This window comes from Xiphias gladius, chromosome 9 (genome assembly GCF_016859285.1).
Source record: "Xiphias gladius isolate SHS-SW01 ecotype Sanya breed wild chromosome 9, ASM1685928v1, whole genome shotgun sequence".
In the NCBI taxonomy this organism is placed as follows: Eukaryota; Metazoa; Chordata; class Actinopteri; order Istiophoriformes; family Xiphiidae; genus Xiphias; species Xiphias gladius.
Window position 1 is genome coordinate 3,073,841 of NC_053408.1, and position 22,951 is coordinate 3,096,791.

At 42.7% G+C, this 22,951-nt stretch overlaps 1 protein-coding gene across 2 annotated transcripts; it reads right to left on the minus strand.

Moving 5' to 3' along the window:
- Positions 1–565: 565 nt before the first annotated feature.
- grnb (granulin b) lies at positions 566–22,498 on the minus strand. 2 transcript variants are annotated; one of them, XM_040135089.1, is made up of 17 exons: positions 22,162–22,327; positions 21,963–22,048; positions 20,956–21,096; positions 19,409–19,549; positions 17,629–17,742; positions 15,812–15,953; positions 15,486–15,595; positions 13,890–14,019; positions 13,630–13,721; positions 12,714–12,861; positions 12,226–12,323; positions 10,855–11,088; positions 10,081–10,317; positions 7,775–8,038; positions 7,452–7,685; positions 5,514–5,771; positions 566–4,058 (listed from the first exon to the last, which is right to left on the minus strand). In XM_040135089.1, the coding sequence occupies exons 2-17, from the start codon at positions 21,963–21,965 to the stop codon at positions 3,912–3,914; spliced, it is 2,493 nt and encodes an 830-aa protein (XP_039991023.1). In that variant the 5' UTR covers positions 21,966–22,048; positions 22,162–22,327; the 3' UTR covers positions 566–3,911. The 2 variants fall into 2 exon arrangements, with proteins under 2 accessions (XP_039991023.1, XP_039991022.1); XM_040135088.1 differs by lacking the exons at positions 21,963–22,048; positions 22,162–22,327 and adding an exon at positions 22,334–22,498.
- Positions 22,499–22,951: the final 453 nt, after the last annotated feature.

The window sequence follows — 22,951 nt, forward strand, 5'->3', positions numbered from 1 at the left end:
AACTCCATCTCTGCCTACACAGGCAGCATGCGGTCTGCGTGGGGGTCGGGGTGTGGGGGTCTTTCACGTAAGTCACTGTCCTGTAAATCCCCAACAATGGAGCCCCAACGGGAGGAGAGTCCCTGACCCCGTTTAGGGCCGGAACCGCGCGCGATTCCCCGCTCGGCCGCCAGAGGGCGAGGTGAGGCTCCTCCATCGGCCCGGCGCTGCTGCCCCGCCACAGCTGACGGCCGAGTGGGACAACAACCCCCCCGCCCACACACACACACACACACACACACACACACAGCAACAGTTGCGTCTCCACCCGACCGTCCTGTGTTTGCTCGGGTCGTCATAACAACTTTCTAATGACGAGGCGGGGGTGGGTGTGGGGGGGGGGCATGGACGGAAAAGGCCGGAGGAAGCGTGTGGGCTTTTTGTGTGGCCTGTCTGCACATCCTGTCCACCGACGACACTTCAGGGATGACCTCACCCAGTTTAATTATCACACCGACCAAACTGACATTTTCAAGTAGTTTATTTCAGTCTCGAGTCCCCCCCCCCCCCTTCCCCAACACCCCCCCATCAAAGAAAAGTCTGCAAAACTGTAACTTGAGAAAACAAACACACGAACAAACCGAGACAAGGATCTAAAAGTACAACGGTGACAACATGAAGTGGACAGTGAAAACACAGGAGACGTTTCAGGATGCGTCCGGTCGCAGTTCGTAAAAAGCGAGATCTGGTGGATCTAACAATCAGCTCGTGACCCGTAAAAGTCCCGCGAAGGAAAAGACACCGAAATCACAGAGTTTTCGAGAGCCGTCGTTTTTAAAATCCCGAAGAAGTGGATTCGGAGTTCAGAGACTTCGAGGGTTTCTCCGAAAGCCAGAAACCAAAACAAAACAAAAACTGAAGATGTACCAGGAGCTGAAAGTGACACGGACACGCGAGTTCACCGGTGAAGACGATGGTGCGCGTTTGGTCCCAGACGCGGGGGATCGAAACCACCGCGTTGCCTCGACAGGTGACCGATGACCTGGCGTTTGCGTCTCCTCCGCAAGGAGCTCTCTTTACGTCCGTTTTCACAGGTTTAATCACGTCTGTATGTTTCTAATCAAAACCAAAGCTGGGGGGCGGGTGGTCTTTCTGCCCCGACTGCTGCCTGAAGGTCTTCCAACCACCACCACCACCCCCAGGGAACGGCAGCCTGCGTGTACCTCGAGAGGTTAAATCCAGGGCAACCCCCCCCCAAAGACCTTCTGCTCATCAAACTTACTGCACAGGTGAATTGATTAACATTTTTAATCACCTCTTCTCTTCTCTCGTTCATCCGGATGTTGGCAGCTGCAGAGGCAGATCCTTTCGCTGCTCTTTCCCCATCGCTGCACCGAATTTTCCCCAGGCAGAGACTGGACGTCTGACAGTGACAGTGGAATCATAGAAGGCACAGGCCACTCGTATGGTCTGTCGTTTCCTTTTTACTTTTACCAAGTGGATGACCAAAAAAAAAAACCCCACTAGATTTAAACTGTGCATGAAATTAATCAGCACTGCTTCTCCATTTCACGACCCACCTCACCGAAAAAAAAGGATTAAATAAAATCAACATGCAGCAGTTGGCCCTGTGCGTAGACTGACCTTGTGCGCGTCACGAAGCAACGCACAAAGAAATGCTGTTTCCTCAACTAGTGGGGAAAAAATAAAAAAGAAACACTTTCAATCAAATGAGATGCGCTGATTTTGGCACGTTTTGCGCAGAATAAGGCAGAAAGTACATTCGGGCTTCTCACCGGCGCGGGCTGGTGGCGTTTCTCTCACCGTCAGCTAGTCCCACGAAAAGACGCCTGATGCGTCCTATTCCTCGAGGCCACGGAGCTCCCGCCGCTTGTTCACAAACTCGTGAGTGTTCCCCCGTTCACACGAAAACGCACGCGTTGCAGTTTATTTTGACCCGGACCCTACGAACACCGTCCCGCCCCCCGAGGCCCCCAGGCCCCCAGGCAACGGGCCGCAGGCGTTTGCTGCTCGACAGAGAAAAGCTGAACAATCATCATAGGAACTTTATTCGGTAACGCTTCATTTTACGGGTCCTGTGCTTTCAAGGAAATGTCATTTAAAAAAACAAAAACAAAACAACAGTAGCTGCTGTTCAGCTGTTTTTACAAGGATGTTTCCAAGGAAGGCAGACGCGACGCAAGTTGGTCCTAATTATAAGGGAAATGTAGGGAAATGTAAAGATTTACATGGGGAAAAACAGACAACTAGTTCACCAACAGACGTGACTGTCCGTCCGAGTTTCCTGGAAAAAACGAACTTAATAATTCTTAATCTCAATTCTTCCTGACTTCGAGCTGCCACGTGTGATGGATCCGCTTGGTCTGGAAATATTCACCGACCGACTTTTTATGCTGAGCATCGGCTGAACTGCAGGTTTTTCGCCTCTTCAGTTTTCAGCTGCAGTGAAAATTCCTTAGTTTCGTGTTTCAAACTGATGATGCTCGACAAATTTAAAAAAAACCACAAAAAAAAAAAAACCCCGCGCTCCGTGATATGAAATTCCACAGACCGGACCTGTGACATAAAACCGATCCGTGTGGATCAAGACTTGAGAATTGTTACCGGGCCTTCCGGGAAACCTCGGTGCATACCGATGTCTGCGTACGTTCCTCATTCTCTCTACCGGTTACGTGAACCTACTAGTTTTCTCGAGCAGGTACCCAACCAACACTTTCCCCTTATGCTGGTGCACGACATCCCTGGACTTAACAGCTGAAAACCGGCTCAACGGTGGAGGAAATTATGAGGAAAGCTTCCAGGGAAATCAGCTGGAAACGACAGAACCCGTAAACCTAAGCGTTACCGTTATTTCTAAACTTTGAACTTGGCGCAGCCTTTGCTGCATTTTCTCCACATTTCCTTGTCACGTTCTCGACGACAACAACCACCACAACATAGTGTTTTCAAAGGTCGTCAGGACACATGGTCCATCATACATGAGCGTTGCTGAGGAGTTCACCTGCATTTTTCTTTTTTAATTAATTAGTAAGAAACCTGGATGTAACACAAACCAAATAAAGTTACGATTCGGTTTCATGCTCACCTGCTCTCTCTCTCTGTCTCTCTCTCTTCTCTCTGCTTCTGTAATTGTCCAACTTGAGATCAAGGCCTCATTTGTGTGTCGAGAGGATAAAGAGGACGACTGTGGCCGAAACCAGAACTTAAATGATTTGTGAGCGTGCAACAAATATTATCATTATCATCATCATTATTATCATTATTATTATTATTATTATTGTTGTTGTTGTTTATCCTTTCGTACATCTTCAACAGGAAAGAATGGGCTTGGGGCTGAGGGCCACACACAGGGAGGGGAGGCCAGAAAGTGCCGAGGGACCGACTGACGCATTGTTGGCTTTACGGTTTTCGTTGGGTTCGTGGACACTATTAGAAAATGTAGATCTAGACATTAACTGTAACCTTGAAGAGAAACGCTGCAGAGCTGCGCAGTGCGTCCTCCCTGTACTCGTCACGGTGGTGTCACTGTCTGCCACATACTGATGATGGATCTTCTGCAAAGCGCAAAGCAGGAAAGACTCCTGCCCACTGTTGAAACGTCATCACGAATTTCAGTGAATGACGGGCTGTCACGATTCTCCTACCACAGCGCTTCTACTTCATTATAATGTCTTAATTGTCATGGACGACTGCGGCGTGCGCCTCTTTTTTTCTTTCTGTCTCGCACTAAACATCCTCCACACCTACCACCAGAAATACCCGGGAGTGCAAAAACTCGGTAAATACACTTCCGTCACATACAAAACAAACGGGACGTCGGGAAAAAAGCCCCCATTGTCCTCAGACAACACGAGCTGTAGATGGATGTTATGGACTGAGGTCTGAGGAGGATCAGCGCCCCCTCAGCGGCATTAAAGTCCACGGGGGACAAAGTCTCTCTTTCTGTCCCCCAGCAAAGCGTCCCAGGTCAGCTGGGTTTTCAGGGCGCAGCCTCCAGCCCGCGGGTCGCAGGAGTATCCTACGGGGCAGCAGTGCCTTGAGTCGGAGCAGCAGAGAGCCTGTCAGAAGAGGGAACATCCGTTAGACTAAGATGCTGCAGAGTTTGATTCCGGTCAAAAATACACTATGTGTTGTGTGAAGCGTGAGGCTGCATTAACAAAGACTCAGCGTCCCGTGAGTGGCCGATCCAAAATTGTTGCCGAGCCCTCTCTCACATCTTGAAGACACAACTTGTGATACTATGGTTAAAAGAAAAAGGGACTGGAACTTAGTGGTCGGGGCCAAATACAATACGTTTACATGCACAAGAGAAACCAGGTTGGCGGCAGAAATCAGCGTGTGCAGGACAGCACATGCTGCAGTATGTCAGTAATCAGTGTGTTAACGATACCAAATGCTGCTGTGTGTGTGTTTGTTGGATGAACGTTTGGACTGAAGTAGGAGCAGAGCTCTTCTGAATTTTACAAATACTCGGACGTTCAGCAGTGGAAACAGACCTACGGTATTTAGACCTAATAAAACTACTTTGTGTTACTTTCCCTTCCGGTCGGACTTTGGATTTCAATTCTTTTTAGATTGATTATTGCCGTGTGTATTGATCTCACCTTTTACCTCTCTCTTTTACACGTTTACAAACTCCGATAACTGCAGAAAGCCAAATGTAACACGGCCTCTCAAGTACAATTAAACACCAAAGCCGCAACTAACTATTACTTTCATTGTTATTTAATCTGCCGATTATATTTTCAGTTAACCGTTCTGTCTATAAAATGACAGTAAACGGTGAAAAAAAGTCGGTTATAATTTCCAACAGATCAGGGTGTCGTCTTCAAATGTCTTGTATTTTTCGACCAACAGTCCAAAACCTGATGATGTTCAGTTTACTGTCACGGATCGTCAAGAAAGCATCTAATTCTCATAACTGAGAAGACAAAAACCACAAATATTTGAAATTTTTGCTTAAATCAGACTACTCATGTAGTGTAACTTGTATGGAGTGTGTCTGTAGGCTGATGTAACATGATGAATAACTATTTACTTACTTACTCCATGATTTAAAGTTGTTTCAACTCAGATTGATCATTTCTCATTTCCATTTTCTACTGTATGTTTTATCTATGATATTTATCTCATCATGGGCTCAAGTAAATTCACATCTGAGTTGCTGAAACCTTCACCGCAGGCAAGCGAGGAACACGTTGCTAAAAGTGATGTTTAGACACGCAAAAGAATAATGGAACAAAAATAAAAAGCAGTAAATGGGACCTAAGGGGGGGGGGCCTCATGTTCGCCAAGGCAGAAAACGGGAACTCTCATACAGACGGCTCCAGAGTCTCTTCGGATCACGTGACCTGTTGTTCACTGGTCACGTTATCGGCATTCCGGGGTATCGAGCCAGAGGACGTACCGTTTCAAACGGCATCACTACAATGTTTACGAAATCACTTTTCCCACAAGAAAATGATCAGATCATATGGAGGTTCTCATGTGAGAGACTGGGAGCGGGAACGTACCCTGGGTGAGGGGCAGCAGGCCCACTCTGTGGCCGACATCTTGCAGCACGTGTCCTGCTTGGGGCAGCGAAACTCCCCCTTGCCGTCACACGGCACGTCCGCGTCGTCCTCCGTCTCCCTCGGCACGGACCGTACCACCTCGCTCTGAGGGAGGGTGTGGATGAGCACATCGCGGCTCTTCTTCTCGCACGTTCCCGTTTCCATGTTGCAGTTGTAGCCCTGAGGGCAGCAGTGCTCGTGGTCCGCACAACAAACCGCCTGAAGAGAGGAAGAAGAATCTATCATCTCACTATTTCATGTAATAATAATAAACAAATATTAATATTAATGATAATAAACTTCAACTTCAAAACAAAGTTACAAAGTCCATTAGCATTAAGTTAGCAATAACACTTTTCAAGACTGCAATGAGGCAGATAGTCATTCAATTAAAATTACAATAAAATGGAAAAAAATATCCCACAATAACAAAGATAAAAAACAATAATAAAAACAATAAATAATAATCATAATAATCATAAAAAAACACATTGACAAGTGAAGGATATCAACAGCTGACAGTGTTGGAAGTCACTCTGCAATCTGAAAATGCCGTAAAGTTGGACTAAACCACAATGTTTAGCTCTGGAGATTAAATGAGGTTTTACATCACGTCTGCTGAACTCAAATTTTTAATATTTTTTAATAACGTCAGACATAAATATGAGACTAGAATCGGCTGGTGCCTCAGCAGCAGCTCACTAGAAAGATCTCTAACTGGGACGTTTCACATGGACACCCCTGGACTAGTCAGGTGAAATCTTTACTTTGTGAGACAAACAGGTGGTTCTTGTAATTCATTCATTCAATTTTGAAATTCAGTCATTCTACTGTTGATGCAAATATGAGGGGCTGGTTCATCGAGCTAAAACAGTCGGTGCCATTAAACCTCTGCAGAACAAGAAGAAGACACGACGAGATGATGTAATCAAAAAGAGCTCCAGTCAAATCTCAAATGGTGGAAATATGAAATTTATGTTTTTTACGTGTATTAATTTATCATTTTTATGAATTTCCGGCATTTCCACTCAGGTTTGTGGATGGAAACGCACTTGTTGTCTCTGTGTGTACCCAGTAACATTCAGGTCTATTAGCATCAGCTATAGAAACAGACAGTGTGTAATGTCTCCCTGGAGAGGAAAGCCTCTGTTTTGTGATCTTTGTGAGATTCCAGTCGATTTTATATTTCATCGCTCATTATATGATGACTTATGGACAATACCTTTTAGTAAATTGTCCCTCATCTCTGCTGCCTTCCTCTGGTTTGGGTGACTATACAAGACCCAAGTTTTGTTTTAGAAAAGAACCTTTTTTTGGGGTCGATTTTATTTGTATGTCGCGGGAGAAGACACAAAGTTTTTTGTTTACAATATAATATTTTACATCAGAAGCTCTGTTCTTTTCTGACGACGGTATATTGTGTGTCTTGTACGTCCTTGTGGTGCCGGGTGATTGTATGTGCGTGACGGATATTAAATGATGCACGATTTTGCTTTTGTTTGAAAGTTAAAAGTAGAAATCTGGTCCAGTCCATCAAGTTGAGGGAGATATGTAACACAAGCGAATGCTTATTCATTTTTCAAGTTGGGTTTGTAATCTATATTAAAAAAAAAAAACACGACACATACAAGTATTTTGGTGTGTTCTGTAGTTATTAGAAAGCAAGATTTGATACCAATCCTATGAAAAGACAAAGACTAATTTCCTTGAAAAATAACGAGTGGTCACAGCCACACCGAGTTGTAGTTTATTCCTTAAAAAACACTTGCAACCCGCGTCTATCCAGACAGTTAATTTTGATCTGTGTCGATTTCTGTATTTTCAGACCCAACAGAGCTTTCTCACTTCTTGCATCAAATTAACCGCCTGACATAAAAGGGAAGTCAGTGACGTACAGACCTTGACCAGAGGGCAGCAGCCCCACTCTCCCGTCGGTAGCTTACAGCAGGTCGTTCCTGAGGCGCAGCTGCTTTTGTCGTCACACTTAACGTCGCTCACGCTGCCCGGCTCGGTCAGAGCGCTCAGTTTGGTGAACCAGGGAATAACGTGGGGGCCCTTTGAGCAGGAGGACCGGTGAGGTTCACAGGTGTGACCGCTGGGGCAGCAGTGGCTCCCATCATTACAGCAGATGGCCTGAAGAACGGCAACAATAACTCTGAGGTGATCCCCAATTAGTTTTCCATCAGTGTGAGCCTGAGGTTGTGAAATCCTCACATGCTTACCTTTGGCAGAGGGCAGCAGCCCCATTTGCGGGTCTTGTCCATGAAGCAGCAGGTCGTGTCCTGGGGGCAGCTGGTCTGGGCGTCACACATGTTCTTGGCCGGCCGAGTTGGGCTGGAAACGGCCTGGTTGGGCTCCCTCTGCAGGGCCGGTATCTTCTGCAGCCAGGGCAGGCTCAGGTCTCCGGGCTTGTCGCAGGTCTGCTCGGCCACGTTACACGTGTAGCCTTTGGGGCAGCAGTGCTCATGATCGCTGCAGCACACGGCCTGGAAAGAAAAGATCGACTGGCTCTTTAACATGTCTGGAAGAGAAAATCTGGCATTTACAGGGATTTTAGTCGGTAATAGAGATTTTATGCAGCGTGACTTCAAACAAATGACACAGAAGTCAAAGAATGCCATGCAGTACTGAGAAGCTCCTGCTCTTCTTTTATCCAAAGAACACAGCTGTTTCGATCGCTAAGATCATATTTAAGTGCACTGTTATGTTTTAAATGCATGATCATATGATGTTGTCTACGGCTGCAACAAAGGATTATTTTCATTATCGATAAATCTACCGATTATTCTCCCGATTTATTTTTATTTTTTATTTTTTGGTCTATCAAAAATCTGAAAACTGTGCAAAATGTCTCTCCCATTGTCCCAGACTCCAAAGTCCCATCCTCAAATGTCTTGTTTTGTCCGACCGGCAGTTCAAACGCAAAGATTTTAAATTTAGTACAACGTGGGGTCAGGAAAAGCAGCAAATTCTCACATTTGAGAACCTGCAACCATTAAATAACTGGCACGGACTGAAACGATTAATCAGTCATCAAAATAGGTGCCGGTTCATCTCCTGTTGATCGACTGGTAATCTGAGCTCCCTCTCTTAACTTCAAAATCTCTGTTTAAGCTGTTTTACTGTCGTATCCTCTACTGTTCTTCTGTATTCTATCATTAAAACATACTATACAACAAAGTATAACAGAAAGTATTTTCCCCCCGCTGTAAAGTCCTGTTCTCAAGTTCTCTTTTAATGTTTTCCTAAATCTTCCTCAACACATGAACACAGGAGTCCTCTGGATGATTCAGTGATACGACAGATCAATGTTATGGCCTTCGGATTTATTCACTTCAACTTAGTTCTAGAGAAATCATGTATTTCTTGACCCATTTTTAGTATGATGGATGGCTCTAAAAGTTCGACTGTAACCATGAGCCCTATCCACAAGTATTTTTGGAAAAGAAGCCAGTCGGAGGCTTGGATTCAGGAGGATTCACAGCTCTGACTGGCTTCTCCAAGTCGACTGAAGGGGAAAAAACTGGCAAACCTCACACTAATCCGTTTTACATACATTCAAACATTATTCCAAGACTCATACTCACACCAGGTAAAAGGCAAGTAATCCTAAATTAGCTATTTTATCGTGTAACATGAAACATTTGAGCAGCTGAAGCAGTTTGCTAACAAGGAAAACCAGATATAAACCAAGTAAAGCACCTCTTTTAAAACCAACCTTGTATCAATTTTTCCCCAATGATTTTGATTATCAATTAAACTGCTGATTATTTTAATCCTTTGGTATATAGTAAAATAGTGAATAGTAAAAAAACTAAACAAAAAAAGTCCATCATTATTTCCCAGAGTTGTTTTTTTTCCAAAAACCCAAGTCTATACATTTTACTGTCATACAAGGTGAATAAAACCAAAAAGAAACAAAACCAAAAATTAGAAATAGGGCTGCAACTAATGGTTATTTTCATTATTGATAAATCTGCATATTATTTTTTCAATTAACCAATTAATTGTTCTATAAAACGCCAGGTCATAGCACAAAAAAGCCCTTTTGCAATTCCCCGCTGCCCGAGGTGACGTCTTCAAATGTCGTTTTGTCCAACTAACAGACCAAAATCCAAAGATGATCAATTAAGGATCATGTGTGTCAAAGAAAAGCGTAAAATCCTCACATTTTACACATTAGAAACAGCAAATATTTGGCATTTTTGCTTTAAAAAAAAAAAAAAGACTAGAATGATGGTTCGCTTAGTTGCCGAATCATTTCATCTCTGCAGGACAGTTTCGTGTCCCTCCGAGGACTGAAAGTGGTGCAGCTGTAAGTCATCCAACGTGGTCTCTTTTACTTCATGAACCACGGACGCCTGAAATAACTGCTCCCCCTCCGTGACTCTGTTACAGTTGGCACTGAACAAGAGCAGACATACCCTCGACAATCTGCGCTTCAAAAAAAAAAAAAAAAAACGCCAGCGCCATCTGACAGACACATATGCCCGAGAAGCCCTTTGACCGTGAAGAAGAAGATACTGACCTGAGGTAAGGGGCAGCAGGCCCACTGTCCAGAGTTTTTCTTACAGCAGGTGGTGCCTCCTGGACACATGGTCTGCTTGTCGCATTTCTCGCCCTGAACCTCTGAGGTCAGAGCGGGGACTTTCTCCACCCAGGGGAGGGAAGGTGAGAAATCTGTCGGGTCCTCGCAAGCCTCAGCCGCCAGGCTGCAGACCGTACCGTGAGGGCAGCAGTGGAGGTGGTCGTCACAGCACATAGCCTGGCAGGGGCACAGCATGTAGACCGCGTGATTGTGTGTTACCTGCACATTTGGCTTTTGATTTCATGCCCATTTCAAAATACGATTTCAGTGTTTTGTTTAAATCTATACTATCAGAATGAAAAACTGAGACTCTGGTAAGAAAGTTATTGTTTTACATGTAATTTGATGCTCTAAAAGCTTGAAAAGCATTGGCTTAAAAATGGGACCTTGTTTAAAAATATTAATGGCTAAGAGAGCTATAATAATAATAATAATAATAATAATAATAATAATAATAATAATAAAAAACAAGTTTACAAAGTGCTTTACAGACATGAGAGAAGAATTGTTGTATTAGACTGCATTAGTTTTAGCTTGGTGTACCTAATAAACTGGCACCTGAAGGTAAATATATGTATTAGAATATTGAAGTGTTTATTTTCAGTATGAGACAGATTTTAAATGTCTCTCTGTGTTGTACTTGTGCCTGTGGAAACATCTGCCTGAGTGCCGTCCGTTCCACGTGACAGTGCCCTTGTTCCATTCCTGTATTACCTGAGGCAGAGGGCAGCAGGCCCAGCCTCCACTTGCCGTCTTGCAGCAGGTCGATTTTCCGGGGCACGACGCGGATTTGTCGCACTTGGTGTTAGCGGTCAGTAAGGGGAAGACGGGCACGTGTCCGAGCCAAGGCATCACAGCGCTGCCCGCGGGGTCATCGCACGTGGAGGCCGCCAGGTTACAGACGGTGCCGTGGGGACAGCAGTGCAGGTGGTCCTCGCAACACACGGCCTACAGGGAGGTGAGACGAGCAGGCTGCAGTGAGGAAGAACAATCTTTGACTCATCAGCGTTATATTCAGTTGTATGCAAATGTTTGGGCAAATTACACATGTTGTTGATTTTTGAAGTGAAAAGAAGTGAATGGAACTCCTGCAGCCAACGGACGTTAAAACGAGCCTGTCTTCAAATGTTATTGCTCTGGTACTGTTCACTTTTTAAAATTAAACAGTAGCTGTGTAAATGTTTTTCCACCGTTCTAGGTCAGTACTCAGTAAACCCCCCCCCGGCAGATCTCACAGCTTGTAAACACTTTTTGTAGCAGCCAAGAGTCTTTCTATTCTTGATTGAATATTTATCACCCACTCTTCCTGTAGAGTCACTTGAGGTTCTGAGATATTTTTAGTCTGTCCTGCACATACAGCACCTTTAAGATCTACCCACAGATTTTCAGTGGTGTTCAGGTCAGGGGACTGTGGGGGGCTGTTCGAAAAGCTTTACCTCATGTTTCTTGAAGGAGTTCATGTTGGATTTTGAGGTCTACGACATTGTCCTGTTGTAGAGGCCGGACTATTTTCACTGTCACTTTCTTGACTGCAGAACATTTGGCTCCATAATCTGCTGATATTTAGTGGAATCTATTCTTCTATCTGTCATTGCAATGTTTCCTGTGTCGCTGGCTGCCACACTACCCCAAAGCAGAACATTTACACCCGAGTGCTTCACAGTTGGCAAAGTGTTTTCATCACATTCTGCTCCTTTTTTTTCGCCACCAAACACACCTTTGGTGACTGTGGCCAAAGAGCTTGGTTTTAGCTTTCATCTGTCCACAGCAGTTAGTATTATTTAGCACCTAAAAACTGTCCTCCTCCTCCATGCTGACCTTCATTAATGGACAACGGAACTGGAACGTGTCCCACGACAGAATAAAAGTTTGCAAGTTTGAGTGTTACTGATTGGATCGTCCTTCGGGGGACGGGCGATTTGTCAGGATCACCGACAGCTAAAGGGCAAAACTCTGCAGACACGAGATGAATCGTGATTTTAAAAAGGAACCAGGTCATGTGTTCGGCGACTCTGTGCAGCTGTACAGAGTCAAACACTGTCTCTCTCTGTCTCATCTGACTCATACACAGCAGTATGTTGGTACCTTAGGTAAAGGACAACAGGCCCATTCTCCCTCTAACGATTTACAGCAGGTGTTTCCGTCGGCGCAGGCCACAGAGTCATTACAGGGAACAGCAGCGACTGAAAAGTAAACGGAAACATCGTCATCAGTTTCCACGTAAACAAACCTCATTTATTTAAACACAAGACAGTGAACTGAACGGATTCAGTTCTAGTGCTGAAACTCAATTAACTGACAGAAAACTAACCGAGAACGATTTCTGATTGTATGTTTAAATCATTTATTAAGGAAAAATGTCAAATATTTAAACATGAATCTGGTGAGTCCCGAAGCTCCCGGGCGGTCTCTCCGGCCTGCTGCGGTCCGCACGTACACAGTTTGTCCGTGAGCCAGATTGTTGATCGCTCAGGTATTCAACCCCCCGCTGACTCTGAAATCGGTCAGGGTCGACTAATTCAGGGTGAAAAATTGGACTTAATCCGCACAGCGTCTAACTGCTCCACTCTCACCCTGGCTCTGTGCTGCCACCAGCTGTTCCAGAGCAGCGGGGGTCTCGGAGGCCACGGCGCTGTCCCCCCGGGCCATGCAGGTGCTGTGGTACAGGTCGCACTCTGTGCCCTCAGGGCAGCAGTGGATGTGATCTGAACAACAGACGGCCTGGACGAAGAGAGGAAAGTAACTCAATCAGTATCAGTACATAGTAGGGCTGGACTTGTGCTTCTCAGCTCCGAAGTGATTCCTCTGAAATATCACTTCAGCAACAGGACAGTTTGTTGCACTGTGTCGGAGCTGCAGCAGTTCCTCAATCCATATAAAGCTACGTAATCTTATTCAAGTGTAGAGCCTAAAGGTAGACTCAGAATCTACTTTAAGGTGGCGGATATAAACATAATAATATGTCTGATATAAACCGAGGGAGCCTCGGGGAACTGACTACCACACCAAACTGTGAAAGAGAACGTTAACACACTCTCTATAAGAGATGTGAAAAACCAGACCATACTTTTACTTGAGGTGCCAGATTTTCTGGGCTTCTCACAAATAAAACCAAAAAAAAAAAAAAAAAACCACAACATAATCTCTGATGAGCCAATTAGGCATTTTCATGAACGATCCCACATTCACACCAACTTAACGCCGTGACTGTCAAACTGTGTGGAGGTGAGAGAGGAGCATGGTTTGATCTTCTCCCTCAGCTCTCTCTCTTTTTTTTTTTTTCATTTGTTGTTTGCGAACGACAGAGTGCAACACCGTAAATGTCTCCCAGGAGAGACGGTCTGAAAACACACGCCGTTATCCTCGTTTTCGTTCCCATCTCCCTCCTCACTGCGACGCCTGGCTTCTTTACTCCGCCGTTCCGAACAACTGTAAACACATTTGATTTCTGACGTGGTCTGACGTCACCATAAACCGGCCCTTACTCACATCAGGCATGGGACAGCAGCCGTATGAGCCGTTGCCCATCTGGCAGCATGTGGTCTGATCAGGACAGGCCGACTTCTTGTCTGGACACTCAACTGACAGGAAGAGACGTAAGAACAGGGTCAAAGGATCAATACTTTCCCCCTTGAAAACAAAAGGCTTTCCTCCTCTAGCTCTAGCAGTGTGGCGTAAATGGAGCCACTGAAATATACAGTTTAGTTCGACTTAAACCGACATGAAAAGAGGAAGCAGTAGCTGCTTACTGTCGCTGGACACAGCAGGGATCTTCTTCAGCATTGGCACGTTGGTCTCACCAGACCTGCACATCCCGCGCTCCAGGTCACATATTGTGTTGCTGGGGCAACAGTGGAGATGATCGCTGCAGCACGTGGCCTGCAGACGATCAAAACACCAAAAACAGAGTCAGAATCTACCCCTGCAATAAGGCAGTTTCTCACTTCTCGCTCTTCACCAAGTGAGTTCTGGTCACATGTACAGGAATTAAGTTCCAATAAAAGGTTCCTACAGTTGAGGCGAAAGAGATTATGGCTAAATTTGAATGTAACAGTAACTCCTTGTGTTTTATTGTAAATCTCACAGTTCTAATAAGTAAATTTAACATACGCAAAGAATAATTTCCCTAAAACGAACCTCTTTTTGATACAGAATTCAACTCTCATATTTTTATAGATAGATATAGATAAATAGATAGACAGAAAGATATAGACTCCTTAAAACTAACCACACACAAAAAAAAGCATACATAATACTGTACATTACTGTTTGCTAAAGACCTGCTTGGCGAGTCCTCTGAAGAACTTTTATTTTATTTACTTTTCTTTTACTTATTGTTTATTTGATTGTTGTACTTTTAATGTTAATATGTATCTTTTAAAAATTATTTATTTACCCCATATAAACTTATGTTTATTAGATATATTGCACCATATATCTAGCTGAAAATGTCTATTTAAATTGCTGTTTTAGTACAAAATTACATGAATTTTACAGCTGAAGACACCCAACACAGAATCAAAAAGTCTTTCCAGGCTTCTTTGCTGCTTCTGGACTATTAGTCCTGACAGCTCGAGTCTCAACCCATGAACCACTATCTCATTTCAGTAAAGCCCTGGAATCATAATGAGATACAGAATAAGTTACTATCCCTTAGACCCATTTTTAAATATTCCCGCAAGCATCATTTGTGCAGCAGTGAAATGAAAACAGGTGTGTGCAACGGTCCACTGTGCACACTAACGTTTAATGAAATCTCATCATACTGCACTGAAAATGGTAGTGATTTCCACAAGACAATTATAGTTTTACTGTTGTTTTTTTTGTTTTGTTTTTTAAATATCAGAAACCAACACTGAAATAAAGTGGATTTCATTATTATTTTTTGAAGATTTGTGCGATCAAATGTTTTAAATATCTTTAAAGATGAGACAATTGTACGTACAAAAGTACATGTAACCCTGAGGAAGATTTACACAAACAATAGACAACTCTGTGACAAAAATTTACATATTTTAAATGGAATTTCTGTAAAATACACGTTTTGGCTTCAGTAGCTTCTTTTTCCGAAAACCAAGTAATCAACTGATCATTTAGTCACTAACATGTCAGAAAATTGTGTAAAATGCCTGTTGCATTTTCCCCAGAGGCCAAGGTGACATTTTGGAATTGCTTATTTTGTTCGGCTATAACCCAAAAGATATTAAATTCATAATGATATAAACGTAGAAACGCTGAACCGGTGAATATCTGACATGGCTTTAAGAAATAACTGCTTATTTAAATGAGTAATTATGCGATTAATAGTTTCATCTCTCGTGTATCTGCACCAGAATCACATGTACCTTTGGGTAAGGGCAGCAGCCATAGTCTCCACTGGTTAGCAGGCAACAGGTGTAACTATCTGGACAGCTGCTTTTCCCACCAGGACACACCACTGAGCCGACAGTCGAAGCTGCAGAAACATAAAGACCAGAGAAAGAAACATATTCATTCCTTATTAGTGCAGCGTCATCGGCGTATAGCTTTTGAGAGAAAGACGGATGTCGGCGAAATTTTGCTCTCTCTTTTTAAATTGCAAGATGTCTGTTTCACGTTACATTTTTCAAGTTGACCTTTGGCCCTTGGATGGCCTGTCTGCTGGTGTTTATTTACATGACAGATCCCCCACCTGGATTATTCTCCCTCCTTCTGGCAGGCAGTTTCTCCAGCATGGGGATGGACTCCAGTGAGGCGGAAACACACTTTGAGTGAACAAGATCACACTTTGTTCCCTCGGGGCAACAGTGGCGCTTATCCTCACAACACACCGCCTGCAGAGAGAAGAAAATTATTTCTGACAGTCAGGACCACTTTTCAGTCAAGGGGGCAAAGTTTCCTGCAGATAATGGAAAAGTACCGATGCACAACTTGCATGTTGACAGCGGGAAGGATTACAAATGTATGACAAGCCAACCACAACTGAATGCATTCTTACTTAGAAATAAAATCAGCAAATAAAACATAACATTTATAAATACATGGGGTTTATTTTACCAGAATTTGGACATAAACCTGTTTTACGATCAAATCAAAGGCTTCTGTTCAACATGAGCACTGTGGCCAATGATGCTGCTGAGTGCGTACCAACCAAACACCATTTTTACCTCCGTGACAAGAGAAGGCATCAAACAGATTGAGCTGTTGGCCTTGCATTTAGGGCTGCACCTAACGGTTAATCTGCTGGTTATTTTCTCAATTGATTGATTAATCGGTTTATCTATAAACCTTCAGAAAACAGTGGAAGGTGCCTTCTGTAAATTCCCAAAGCCCAAGATGATGTATTCAAATTGCTTGTTTTATTTGAAAAACAGTCCAAAAACATTCAGTTTACAATCACATATGACAAAGAAAAGCAGCATTATCACGACACTTGAAACGCTTTAATAACTATATGTTTGGACATTTTCTCTCGAAAATTGATTAAAACAATTAATTGTTTATCAAAATAGTTGCAGATGAATTTTCTGACGATGAACTAATCGATCAATCGACTAATCTTGGCTTTTCTACTTGCATTTAAGTCTTCCTCTTCTTTACCTGTCGTTTCCATACATTTGGTACAATATCCATTTCCGCAGCGTTAATTCATCAGTACAGCAAGAGTCACGTCAAGCGTTTAACTTCCCCCAAAAGGCATCAAGCTACTGTGACTGACACTCAACGCTTCCTCCAGAATTTTTTACATTAAAAATCTTGCAGCCTTTTTTTTATTGGTTGGTTTTTAATGTGAAAAACCACCAGGAAGTGTTGAGTTTTGTTGACAGCAGCTTAGCATCCATCATAGGTACGCCCAAAGAGAAAGGACTGGAAATAATTTGTATGAAAACATTGTTTCTGTTAAAACGAGAGAAACCGAGAGCAGCAGAGTGGTGAGTACAACTTGACTCTTTAGTTGAACTGATGAATTAGTGCTGTGGAAATGTACATTATACTAAATTTACCATGTGGGCTGTTGTAGTCGGCTACAGGTAATTCCCCTCAATGTTTTTTATTTATTTATTTAATTATTTTAAAACCCGGCTTTTATTTATTCGTGCTGGCTGCACCTCTGCTATTATATGACAATTTCCATTATACGCAGATTATTATCAGCTGATATACTGTTGCAGCCGCTTTATCGATCAGATTCTGAAACAACACTGACATTTTCTAATTTGAAACAAACAAGTTGCTCCTCAAACTCAAAGTATTTTTTCTCGCTTGGATGGTACAGAAACAATTTTAACATAACCAGAGAACTAGAGACTTAAATAATAAGATCCTCAAAATGGCAGTTCTGTAGAGCAGAGACACAAGCGGCATCAGAAGCGAACCGGCAGACCCTTTGTAGGTTTGTTGGTGTGAAGTGCCTTGGGTTTGCGTTGAGCCTGTGGTTTTAGGCGAGTGAGAGTGAGAGTGAGAGTGAGAGTGTGAGTGTGAGTGTGAGAGCGAGCTCATGTGCATCACCCTGGCTAATGGACAGCAGCCCCAGGAGCTGTCAGGAAGCTGGCAGCAAGTGGTTCCATCCGGACACTCAGACTCGTGATCCGGACAAATCACTGCCTTCACTCTCTCGCTGAGCTGGAGCCATCACACGTCACGGCCCATGAATACCAATGACAGGAGCACACATGGTTAGAAAACAAAAAAATGACAGCTGCAGGATAACAAATGTATTTAGCAGTGGAACCAGCTACTCTAATAGAATTAGAGAAGAAAAGCAGATTTTTTAGCTTTCTTCCCTACAAATATAATTATTGTAAATCATCAAATGAATACCAGCCATTCCACTGTATTATCTAATTCCATAAAATGTCTTTCACATGGTACTGTTGTATTGCAAAACCACATACACTTTAAAAGTGAACAGACTAAAAATGTTTAGCACTGCAAGTGGCCCCCTAGAGACTGCAGTGTTCATTACACAGCACACTTAAGTATTCCAGTCCTGGTTGAAATTAATCAGCCAGGTCTCTCTTGGAAGAGATTTTGTTAAATCTCAACGAGCCATTTACCTGGTTGAATAAAGAGGAAAATTAAATGACATCATTAACTGAAAAAGTCATTTTTAAGAGAAATGCCAAACATTACCCAGACAACACGGCCTTTGAAGGAGGACTGTGCGGCTTGCTTGGTAATGAGATGGCATCTAGTCAGTAAAGTTTCCTTTTTGGTCAAAAGGTGATGCTACAAAAACCTACGAAATCGTGAAGGAGTTCAGCCTCTGGAGAGCTTTTACTTTATGTGATCAGTAAAATTTCATGTCGATTTGAACCTTTAGCTTTTGAGATCTGTTACAAGTACAGTTAGGAATTATGGCTTTATGGTGGTGGAGGAAAGGTCAGAGAGTCAAAGAATAATTAGGATTCACCATCTGGGGACTATGAATATCCCAAGTTAAGTTTATGGAAATCAACCCATCAATTTTCAACAGTTTTATAATTATTGAAATGTAGTTTTGTTGTTTTTAATCCATGCTTTTATTTTATGGGTATATATTTCCCATGTTTTGGTAGTCAACGTTGGTTGATTCGGCTGGGGGGAGTGTTATTTTACATGGTTTTACGGATGAAAGTAATTAAACTTTGCTACTTTACAATATCAAGGACTAGATGAAAAGTAAGTGGGTCACCACAGCAACTGTAAGTCAACCTCAGGGGACAATTAACGTCCATTCATATTTTCACGACAATGTTTCCCTGGACCAGTGACTGATAAACAACTGACCCGCTTCCAGTCAGCGATCAGTGATGTATTTTTAAATTCATACAATGGTGTTTTACCAGGTTTTAAAAAAAGGACCAAGAAACATAAAACTACAGAGAAAAGTACTTTATTTTCAACATAAAATGTTGGTTTTCTGTTGGATATGTGTGTTTTTGTTTCCCTCCATTTCTACAGTTGTTTACTGCCAGGTACATTTATCATTTGTTTGTTTATGATACGATCTAAAGGCGCGCTTCAATAAAAATGTACTTATTCCGCATGCTTTTTGTACTGGATGCACAGTAAAGAGAAATGAGAAAAAACTAAGTGCCAACACTGCAGATCTAATGGTGTATGTGTGTCAAATGCGCTATGTGACCAACATGCACCACTGATTCTAGTGCAAAGGTCCACAAACAGTCCAAACTTCCCACAAAACGTAAGGCTCATGTGTTCTGAAGACGCCTTTGAAAAAGAATAAAACAATAAGTGAAACAACAACAACAGTGTTCGACTTCACAAAGCTCTTTGTTAGAATTACCTGAGGGACGAGCAGGGCCTCTCTGGTAGGAAGACGTGTCATCCAGGGTAGGGAAACTGTCTTATTAACGCATCTCTTGTGAATCAGATCACACAGGGTCCCCTCGTAGCAGCAGTGGAGGTGGTCTGAACAACACTCAGCCTACAGATGGATTCAAGCATGAATGAACTCATCAGGGCAGATATCGCTCTGTACACGCCTTAAATTCTCAATATACTATAACACTGACTCCTCCAACGCATACTCAATCTTGTCTGTGAAGATTCTTGGACATGGAGGTCATGGTATAATCTAATTTTTTTTTTCTTCAGTTCTGAAGGACTGAAGCCTTTCGGATGAGACAGGAAACGTATGAAGGCAAGTCCTTTTGCTCTCGGACTTCTAGACATCCTCAGTCTTCTCTTTGCATATTCTCATACAGTATATGATTATACACTGTTATATACGGACACACTCACATATATATGTAAATACTGATATTTAAATTAGTTTTCACAAAGGTAACACGTACAAGATGTAGCGTAACAGCTGTAGTAGGGAGTAATATAAATAATGTGTACATTACTGTCCATTTATTTATTTATCTGTCTGTCTGTCAGTCATTGCATTTGAATAATCTGTCTTTCCTATTTAACTACTCTGGATAATACAGCACTGTACATTGTGTTACTATTTTTACTGCACATAACACACGCGTGCCATATACCGTGTGTCATATATCATTGTACAACTGTGTCTAACCACGTATGGGAAGGCGATAACACGCAGACCATCATGGTGCAATACAGTTCAAACCATGCAATTCAGCCCCTGGTGCAACAGAACAACCACAACAGTTGCCGTGAACCTGACTGTGTAATAGGTCTGCTAGGTCTGAAATCTCCACTGAAACGGTTAATGTACACACTTGAGTAAACCTAATTAATAGTTTTGACTCATTTTAAGAAAATATGTCAAAATTCTCTGGTTTAAGCCTCTTCGATGTGAATATTTTACGTTTTCCTTAATCTTCTATCAAAGTAAACTAAATATCTTTGGGGTTTGGAACTTTTATCTGAAAAAAAAACAAGATATTTTCATAGGCAACATTGGACATTTTTTTGAAATTTTCTAACATTTCATTTACCTAATGACTAAACGATTAATCGAGAAAATAATCAACACATTAATCAATGATAATCAGTTAGTTGCAGCCCTAATTCCAATATAAACACTCTGACAGAAGCCGGTCTGCTGACTAATGAGTATTTTTACTTTTGATACATAAAGTACATCTGTTTTTGTTTTGAATGCAAGTCTTTTACTTGTAAAGGAATATTTTTACACAGGTATTACTACTTCTACTTTAATAAAAAAGAGATCTCAGCTGCCACTGTTTAAATGACTGAGAGAACTGGGCAAGAATTGCATTCTGCTTGTACTCGTGCAAGTAGCAAACAAGTAATTTGAACTCACATCAGCAGCAAGTCCGGCAACGAGCTCCACCGACAGTTTCATTTAAAGAAATCAATCTCCGCTCAAGACAAACAGGCTGAACGTTAACTCACATGTGGCAGCGGACAGCATCCGTATCCTCCCACGGTGTTCTTGCAGCAGGTGTTCTTGTCCTCACACATGCCTCCATCAGGACAGACTAGCGCTGCGCTCAGGCCCAGCAGAGCCAGACACAAGATCCCCGTCCGCATCGCCTGGGCACGAGGAGGAGAGGAGACGGCTGTCAGCAATGTGCTGTGGTGAAATGTGCTCCGACAATACACACACACAAAAAAAAAAAAAATCCTGAGCTATGGTCTAAATATTCAGCCTTATCTTCTCGGTGTCTGTGTGGTTGTGAGAAACCACTGAATCACTGTGGAGATGGAAAACACAGGCGAGTATGTGCAGCAGCTCAGCAAGCATTCCAACTGATAAACTGGATTGCCACACTACACAAAACCAGACCATTGCGATAAAGTTCACGTCCCTCTATGTATGTTTAGCAGTCATATCTTAGGCACTTCGTGCCGTCGGTGGCCGGAACACAACTCCATAAGTCACTAAGTATGGGGTTTAAGTAATATACTGTCCAACTGGTAGTTTCTGGTCCTCTAGCACTCTGTGGTTTCAGTTGTGGTTTTCAATGATTTTTCTAATGTTTCTTTTCATTATTTTCATCATCGATTAATGCGAAACGTGAAATGTTTGTCGTTTTTGCACGGCAAATGACTCGAATAGTTATCGAAAGAGTTTCCAATTGATTTTCTGTCAATCGACTGATCAGTTCCACTGTGCCTGTACATACTGTCAGGGGGATAAGGCGGAACAAAGCATCATATTATATTTGTTTTGTACGTTAAAAAAAAAATGTATGTGTAAAGAAACTAAAGCTGTCAAGATGAGTGTAGTGGAGTAAAAAGTACAGTATTTGCCTCTGAAATGTAGTGGAGTGGACATGTAAAGCGGCATAAAATGTAAATACTCAAGTTCAGCACATGTACCTCGATTTATACTAAAGTAGAGAACTTGAGTGAATGCATTTAGTTACTTTGCATCACTTGTTGTGAGTCTACTTTACCATTTTTAAATCAGATCACTTGAGGTGGAGACAGACTGAGTTCAGTTGTTACTAACAAAGAGCACTGCGCTGCATCCTTTCACAGCCTAAAAAAAAAAAAAAAAACCCCAAAAAACAAACAAAAACACCATTATTCACCGCGACACTGTGGGAAAAGACTGAGCAGTATTATAAAATACATATGTAGAACCTAACGCACGAAAGTGTACGGAGACCTGCCGCAAGAAAAAAAAACCACAACAAAGTTTCCCCCTAACGCTGAGAAAAATACACCCGGTTAGCTTAGCCGGTGGCTAGGGGGCTAACGGTTCGGGTGACTTTCAGCGGGTCTCTGTGGTCCCGTCCATAAGAACTGAAGCGTCTCTCCTCACCCGGCAGGTTCGGTGCATTGAGTCCAAACTGTCACATATATGTCGTATTCAGAGCGGCTGCCGAACACGCAGACAACAGAGAACAAGGCAGGACTGGATGAAGCTAATGGTTTACCCGCAGCCAAATAATCACATGACACACACGCGCACGCACGCACGCGCGCACATACACACGCGCGCGCGCACATGTGACCGTGCAGCATGACGGTTTTTTTTTTAAAGGGACATTACACTGCACCTGACGGCGACACGGCAGACACACTGTTATATTATATTATATCACATCGTTACATTACAGTCAGGCACTTAGGCCTTTTGCTTTAGTAGAACGATAACACCAGACTGTGAAAACGCTGCATGTCTGATAACGTCCCGTACACGAGGCTGAAACTACCGCAGTCTAATGCAAAAGTCCTACGATAGACCAGTTTTTGTTGAAACGGTTTTAAAGAGTTGTCGAATTAACTGTGTGATCATTTTGGAGGCTGCAGTTTGTGCTGCTGTTGAACCGTGTTGCATGATACAAACAGGTATGTCTGTTATTTAACCTACACTCTGTGATCTATCTATCTCTCAAGGGCATATCTTCCAATTTAAATCATTATTATTATTTTTGTC